The 8,450-nt window shown below is 38.5% G+C and overlaps 1 protein-coding gene across 1 annotated transcript in view; it reads right to left on the reverse strand.

Moving 5' to 3' along the window:
• Positions 1-8,179, reverse strand: part of LOC101357735 (probable small intestine urate exporter) — a 19,863-nt gene extending 11,684 nt beyond the window's left edge. Inside the window, 8 exon segments of the mRNA XM_023738387.1 lie at positions 1,893-2,054; positions 2,175-2,293; positions 4,202-4,288; positions 4,802-4,889; positions 4,958-5,110; positions 5,112-5,191; positions 6,336-6,542; positions 8,089-8,179. Coding sequence (XP_023594155.1) covers positions 1,893-2,054; positions 2,175-2,293; positions 4,202-4,288; positions 4,802-4,889; positions 4,958-5,110; positions 5,112-5,191; positions 6,336-6,542; positions 8,089-8,179 — 987 coding nt within the window.
• Positions 8,180-8,450: the final 271 nt, after the last annotated feature.

Below are 8,450 nucleotides of genomic sequence, written 5' to 3' on the forward strand. Positions count from 1 at the left end.
AAAACCACAATGAGATACCATCTCACCCCAGCATTACCGGCACGAATCAAAAAAAAAAAAAACAAAAAACAAAAAACAGAAAATAACAAATGTTGGAGAGGCTGCGGGGAGATTAGAACTCTTATGTCCTACTGGTGGGAATGCAAAATGTTGCAACCATTTTTGGAAAATGGTATGGCACTTCCTTAGAAAGCTAGAAATAGAAATACCATATGATCCAGCAGTCCCACTCCTAGGAATATACCCTAGAGAAATAAGAGCTGTCACACGAATAGACACACGCCCACCCATGTTCACTGCAGCATTGCTCACAATAGTAAAAAGATGGAAACAACCTAGATGCCCATCAACAGATGAATGGTTAAAAAAACTGTGGTACATACACACAATGGAATACTACGAAATGATAAAGAACAATGATGAACCTGTGAAGCATCTCACAACGGGGATGAATCTGGAGGGCATTATGCTGAGTGAAATAAGTCAATCACAAAAGGACAAATATTGTATGAGACCACTAGTATAAAAAACTCATGAAAAGGTTTACACACAAAAAGAAACAATCTTTGATGGTTACGAGGGAGGGGAGGGTTGAGGGTGGAAAAACACTAAATAGACAATAGATAAGTGGTAACTTTGCGGAAGTGTAAGACAGTACACAATACTGGGGAAGCCAGCACATCTTGTTCAGGGTAAGGTCATGGAAGCTCCACGGAGAAATCCAAAATCCCTTAAGGACCAAATTACTGGGCTGAGGGCTGTGGGGACCATGATCTCAGGAGACATCCAACTCAATTAGTATATCATAGTTTATAAAGAAAATGTTCTACATTCTACTTTGGTGAGTAGCATCTGGGGTCTTAAAAGCCTATGAGCATCCATGTAAGATACTCCACTGGTCTCACCCCTTCAGGAACAAGGGAAAATGAAGAAAACTAAAGACACAAGGGAAAAATTAGTCCAAAGAACTAATAGACTACAACTACCGCAGCCTTCACCAGACTGAGTCCAGTACAACTAGATGGTGCCTGGCTACCACCACTGACTGTTCTGACAGGAATCACAGCAGAAGGTCCCGGGCAGAGCTGGAGAAAAATCTAGAACAAAATTCTAACTCAAAAAAGATCAGACTTACTGGCCCGACAGAGACTGGAGAAACCCCGAGGGTATGGCCCCCAGACACCCTCTTAGCTCCACTCCAGAGGGTCACCTTTTATCCAAAGATTAGACAGACCCATAGGACAAAACGAGACTAAAAGGGCACAACAGCCCAGGGGCAAGGACTAGAAGGCAGAGGGGACAGGAAAGCTGGTAATAGAGAACCTAAGGTTGGGAAGGGAGAGTAGTGATATGTCTTGGGGTTGTTAACCAATGTTATAAAAGAATATATGTACTAACTGTTTAATGAGAAGCTAGTTTGTTCTGTAAACCTTCATTTAAAGTAAAACAAAAAAATTTTTACCAATTTAAGTATGAATCTTAATTGGGAATTTATGTCTTATTACTAATATCTTATTTTCAGCATATCTTGTTTATTTGTCACAAGCTTCTTGAAGGCAGTATTTGTTTTGTTAACCCTTTAATGTGTATGCTACCAGCCGAGTGCTTTGATTAACAAATATTGAGGGGATTGAATATACAATTTTTGCATAGGTCCCTTAAACATATGACATTCTGTAAATAACCAAGCTGACCTAGAATCATAAATAACGCCATGTTCCAATAAGCCCCAAATCACACTGAGATCAATCAGAATTTATGTGAACTCAAGTTGCATTACCTCATGAGCGTCCTTGGGCTCAAGCCCCTGATTCTGTGATTATGAGAGAGACAGAGAATTAGACAATGAAACATTCAAGCAGAAGAACTCAAGGAGCTTTCTCTGAACTTACATCTCTGAGGTTAACTCGAAGTACAGAGTTGATGTATGTTGGTGTGTACGTTGTCAAGATACAAAAAGGCCAGTTTCTGCAGAAATACAAGATTAAAATGGCCCAGAGTGGTAGGGATTTGAGCATAGACTTAATGGGAAGAGACCAGCCTGGAGAACAATCCTGGAAGAAAGCACATATCAATATCCACTCCATCAAAGACAGTTCTCTCCACTGCACTCTTCACATCAGAGACATCCAGACAGGCATAGTGGGAAATGGCAGGGAAGTTCCTTAATGTACCTGTTGGGCCAGTGCACAAACGATGTATGTCTTCTCACCAGTGCTGAAAAAGTGATGATTCACGGGGTCATCATAAACCAGAAGAAACCAGAGAAGACAACAGACACAGCCAATTTCACCTAGAAATTGAGGATCCAGTGAGCCCTGCATTGGAGTTCTGTCATTTTAACTCTTCCCTGAGAGGATTCCTCTGCTTGAAAAAAATGATTGTCCCTAATTCTCTACCCCTCTTTGCATGTAAAATCTTGGAAGGCCCTATCAGAGGTGGAAGGTAGTTCCCCATCTCTTTACTTTTGCATTAGCCAGGTAACTTGCTTTTGAAAATGACATAGAACCATTGGGATCCTAGACCTTGTGAGTTTTTTGGCTTGGCCTCTTGGGTCTTGGCCATTTTGATGGGGATAACATACTGCAGTTGACCTGTCCAAAGAATGTCAGAGACACATGTTGCAGAGCTGCTCAGACATCCCACAGAACTATGATTGTTGTTTTATACCACTGAGTTTTGGGAAGTTTGGAAATCCACTATTACTCACGCTATAGCTGACTCTTAGAAGTTCTTGCTCCCTGTGTTTGCAAATGACCTCAGTTTTTAAGGACCAGTTGGCATTTCTCCTTCTTTTCATACTTTCACAGAATTCTTTTCATCATTGAATTTTTCCATTATGCTCTCTTACTTTACTCAAAGCACCTAAGAGTTAGCAGCTCATTTTTGTGTGCTAATGATTACCCAGACAACTTCTAGACATGATCTAAAGTTACTCCTCAGCAAAGAAATTTCCCCTAACACATATATTATTACAGTGTTGAGAAACTCAAAATTATCATGATTGAGTGAAAATATGGTTCATCTTCAAATTCCCTTTTTAGGATTTTGAGGAAGAGTTAAGAGTTCTAGTCTCATTTGTTGGCTTGTGGTTCACATGTTTATTCATAAATATCACTGAGCAGTCATCAAACACCAGGAAATACACTGCATTTTGAAAATATAAGGCTATAAAGACACAGTTTTGCTATAAAAGAATGTAAACCTCAGAAGGAAGGACTAGAGATGAAAATTAGCAATGCTACTTATTGTGTTTGGGGGATTTTAGTATCCATTCAACAAATATTTAGTTATTTATTATTATTATATGCTGTTTTCTGTTTCTCAAAACCGTAGCACAGTAAGCCTATCAGTGCATGGGTACTATTTGTCGTGTGCCCAGTGGAGTTTCTGTGGAGCGTCTTTGAAGGTGAATGTGCTGTAGTAATTACCTTTTTTTTTCTGATGAATATGTCTACCTTTGTTATAGGAATCTAACACACCATCTGAGAGAACTAGTCAATTTGCAGAGGGGATTTCAAACAGAAAATGTTTCAAAATCAAACAAACATAAACCATAGCTGAGAGCAACTGGGAGGATCCAACCAGGTCTGAATAAAATTTAAGTTTATGAAGTAGCAGAATATAACCTCAAGAATACTTCGTGTGTCTTTTGGACATTTCCACAGCATCTCTCTGGGTATTATACTGACTTCTGAATGTTATGTGGGTCTGACCTGTCCTGCAGTCTCTACTGGTTTATTCTTCACTATCTACAATGGTATTTTACCTCTGATTAGGTCATGTTCCTATGATATTCTGGTTATTGTAAAATTGGCGATATTTAAAAGAAGGTTTTACATGAATTAACATAATTTAAAGTATAATCCCTCCATGATAACATTTTCCACACCTTATGAAAGAAATTACACTGTATCCTTGTGGGTTCAATTTAGAAGCAGGAAATAATGTTATAATGCCCTTAAAATCGTAAGGCTTACTCTAGCTAGGTACTCAGGCTACTGAATTTAATTGTCATTTTGGAAGTCAGCAAGACTCACCACATGTTAACTCTGAACATTATCAACATTGGTTAGGTGAATATCCATATCTAACAGGATTTGGTTAACCATGGCTAACTTCTATTCCTCCCCCCCAAAAAAATCATGCCAGCACTCTCTATCATCAAATAAAACTCTGAGATTTGAAAAACAAAACTCACCAAAGATATAGAAGTTATAAGGCCATCCTATCATCTGGCAGAGGAGACCGCCAGCAGCAAAGATGATGAAGGATCCCAGCATTATCCCTGAACACAAGATACAAACATCTTCTAGGTGAGACGTCCAGGTTCGGGACTCTGTGTGCTTCCTACTGACTGACGCTTTTGACAAAGCTGAGTTCCATAATGATTACAAGTATGAGCTTTAATCCCGACTATATATGTTCAAGTCCTGCTCCTTCATTCAGTAATTGTGTCATCTTGGTCAAGTTATTGATCTCTTTGTGTTTCAATTTCCTTATATGTGAAATGGGAATAGTTATAGATAGCTGACTCATAAGATTGTTCTGAGGCTAAATTGAAATAATATGTGCAAAGCTTATTATGTGTAAACAAATATATATATATAACATATATATGTGTAAACAAAGGTTTGACACAGAGTAAGCATTAGGTTATGATCAAGAAAGAGAGTAAAAGTGGTTTATAGCAAAAAATATGGAGACAGAGTATTGGGGTACAAGATTTGGTTCTCTTAATAGGCCAGTGCAGAGTATTATTGGACAGCCTATATAAAGTGAAGATTAGGGTATCAATTACCTGATGCAGCAATGTTGGTGAGTTGATTCCTTTCCCGTAGAGGAGCCCATTTGACTCAAATTGAATGATAACCTGTTGTCACCATAACCTGAAAATTCATCGTTGGATGTGTGCACTCATTCTGAAACCGCTCATACATAGAAAACCACTGAGTACCTGGGCTATGCCTTGGACAACCTGAATGACAATAAGCAATGTCACTCCAGTATCAGCTGCCAGTGGAATGAACATGGTCAGGACTGAGGAAATGAACAAGCCAGCACCAACCACATGCTTGGTTCCAAATATTCCAGCCACATAGCCAGTAGGGGATTGGAGCTAAGAAGGAGGCATAGTTGAGGGAGCTGAGGATGATTCCCTGGATTTCAGGACTCCAGTCATACACAGGGGTTTAAAGAACACAGAAAATCTCATGTTTATTTATCTTTGGTTAGAATGTTGACAGTCTTTATTGTGAGGACTGAAAGGCAAAAAATAATGAGGAGTTCTTCTTCCTTTACCTTTCTCCAATTCATCCAATCTACCAATTTCATCAAAAAAAACTCAATATGTGCCCAACATATTCTTTCCCCTTAACCTGACACAATTAACCAACCATTTAAAATAAAAGAGAGCCTGTACAGAAAGCCTACAAATAGAAACAATCATATGCATGCAGCGTAATAAAAAAAAAAAATGTGGAAGAAATGAAGAGAAAGTAGAAATAAACCCATGACATTCATTTGTGGAGATTTTCTTCATTGTAGAGGATGTAACCCTCTATGACCAAGTAGAACTACCCAGTAGGGTTTCATAGACTGTAATCTTTACAGGAGCTCATTGCTAGGTCTTTTCTCCCGAGGAGCAGGAGCAGCTCATGGATTCAAACCACCAACCTCCTTTCACTTAGCTGAGTGCTTAACCATTGCACGACCAGGACACTGTCTCTCTATATATCTGTATCTATACCCGTTGATGTTGAAATTTAGCAGCTAAGCTCTTAACCACTGTGCCACCAGAGCTCCATCTATATCTATATTCCCCCTTAAATTTTAAAATCTGTGTCTTTTATTCTGATTAGTACTAGGTTACACTCATAGACACTAAATACGGATCTAATCTTAGATATGTATTATGCTTCTTGTATGGTCCCTGAATCATAGTAGATTTTTAATAAGTATAATTCAGCTCCTAACCAAAAGGATGGCAGTTCAAATCCACCAGCTGCTCTTTGGAAACCCAATGGGGCAGTTCTAGTCTGTCCTAGAAGGTTGCTATGAGTCAGAATGGACTCGACAGCAACAGGTTTTTTATATTGTCCCTTTAATTTTAGAATCTGTTTCTTTTATTCTAATTTAGTCTCAGGTTACAGTTATAGACACTAAGTAAGGATATAATCTCCTTATATATATATTATGTCCCTTGTGTTGTTCTTGGCCCATAGTAAGTTCTCAGTAAATATTTTCTGATTAAATGAATCACAGCTTTTGAAAAGGTAGTCCATTCAGTCAAATCATTTTAGACAAAAAAAGAATCCAGAGTATCATTATACTTACCACTGCTTTAAATTCCTTTAGAGTTTCATTCCAATAGTCCTGGGAGTCAGTGGGGGGTCTTTCTGTGGAGGCATTGGGGTGGCTGGGTGGGACCATGTTGTTCATCATAGTTGGGATGGCAATGCTCAAGTTCATTTGTTGGGTGGAAATTGTAAAATTACAGAGTAGCAAGATGATGGACAGTCCATGTCAGACTGAACAAATGCCTGAGATGAGAGGGCACAGGAAGTTTTATAACCAGAATGTTCTTTCTTATCCTGCCTAAGCCAGGAAGATTGGTGTCTGAATCAGAAATACAAGGAGTTCAGATGTTTCCCTATCGGTGTTTAGTGGATACCCATTCCCTTGAGAGGTGAGGGAGGAGGTTTCTCAAGTAGAGACTTAAAGAATGGGTGGAATTGACCAGAGTAAGCATTGGGGAAGAGTAGGCTAGGGTTTAATTAGAGAATTATTTAAACTTCATCTTGATACTGTAATCTAGGCTTGCACAAAGTTTGTCAGTGTTCCATGGCAGCTTTAGGGCTTTCCCTGGGGTTGAATCCAGATAATTTAGTTTGACAGCAGCTGGAAGAGGTTGATAGACTGTCCCTGCAAAGAAAGCTCAAGGGTAATATATGGTCATGTTCCTCAAGACATGTGGGAACACAGTTTCCAGGCTGCTGCCAGGGAGCAAAATCACAGGGAATGACCAGCACTGCTTCCTGTTGTGTAGTGATGATGCTCTTGCTAAGTTTCAGGAAATGACAGATCTTCACCTTTGGTTTAACTCTGACAGCATTTAAGCAACATACCTCCAACCACAAAAATTTACGTTAGAATGTGTATCAATATCATGTTGATATGGCAGATTCAAGAGGATGGCCACATGAAGTGTTGCTTCTTTCTAGCCAAGAACGGGTATGCTTCCTAATGGATTCAAGACTTTTTCTGTGCAAAGGTGGAATTTTATAGTTATTGTCAGTTATTCCTCACACTATTTTTATAATACTCTGTATTGCTTCCGTAACTGAGTTCTTTTTTCTATTATTTTCATTCATGATTTTCTCCTGGGTTCTGACTTAAAAATTATTATTTGCATGTAGTGAAAATATTTGATTATTCTTTGCCATTTGTAACACTTATTTTATTCTTTTGGGTAATTTTATTCACTGGTATTTTCAAAAAAATGTTAAATAGGAGTGATGAGAGTGGGCATTCTTGTCACAGCTGAATTTACTGGAAACGCTTCCCTATGCCATTGATTATGCTGGTGGTTACTGATGTGCCATGTACTTTGATTATATTAAGCTTTCCTATTGGTATCATTAATATTTTTATGGGAATATATGATTTTTTTCAAATGTATTTTAATCCTGATGTCAGATGCCTAGATTCCAATCTCTGCTGCTCTGCTTACAGCTGTATGTTCTTGGGTGTCTACAGTCTCAGTATCTTATCTGGAAAATTGGGATAATAATGTGCTTACCTCATGGCATTGTGATGAAGATTGAAAAATTCATTTAAGTTCATATAATTGCTACTGATAATATTTGAATACTCTTTCAATTTTCATTTTTTGGAATGATCACTTCTTCTTAATAATGAGACTGTCTTTAATGAATTATTTTATCTAATTTGCTTTACATCCTTTGTAGCTGTATAGAATTATTGGCACTGGTGGTAGCAAGAGGATGTTGTATAGCACCAAAACAGAAGTCAAGGTGACATAGATCTCAGTGTTATCCAGAACAAGACACCAGCACATGATTTTACCGTTCCTGGAGTTTTGAGCTTGAGCCGTGTGTAAATTACCATGGTTGGAAATCTCACCTTCTGTGGTGTTGATTTCAGCTACAGTAGACATTCTGGTTTTCTCCTCCCAGGGCCTGGCATTTACCTACTAAAATAAAAGAATACAGATGGAAGCACATACAGAGAGAGAAGCGTCCTATATCTTGTATGAGACTGTCCCAATCCTTTTCTTAAGAATTTGGAGAAATTTCTTTTTGGTGAGAAAAGTGCTAGAGTTCAGGAGACCTGGCTGGTCATCCTGGCTCTATCAGTAACCGATTATTTAGCTTTAGGAAGATCACAGTTGCTCTGGAGCTTAGTCTCTTTGTCTCTAAAATAAGGAG

The sequence above is a fragment of the Trichechus manatus genome, unplaced genomic scaffold (assembly GCF_000243295.1).
Source record: "Trichechus manatus latirostris isolate Lorelei unplaced genomic scaffold, TriManLat1.0 scaffold00115, whole genome shotgun sequence".
Taxonomy (NCBI): Eukaryota; Metazoa; Chordata; class Mammalia; order Sirenia; family Trichechidae; genus Trichechus; species Trichechus manatus.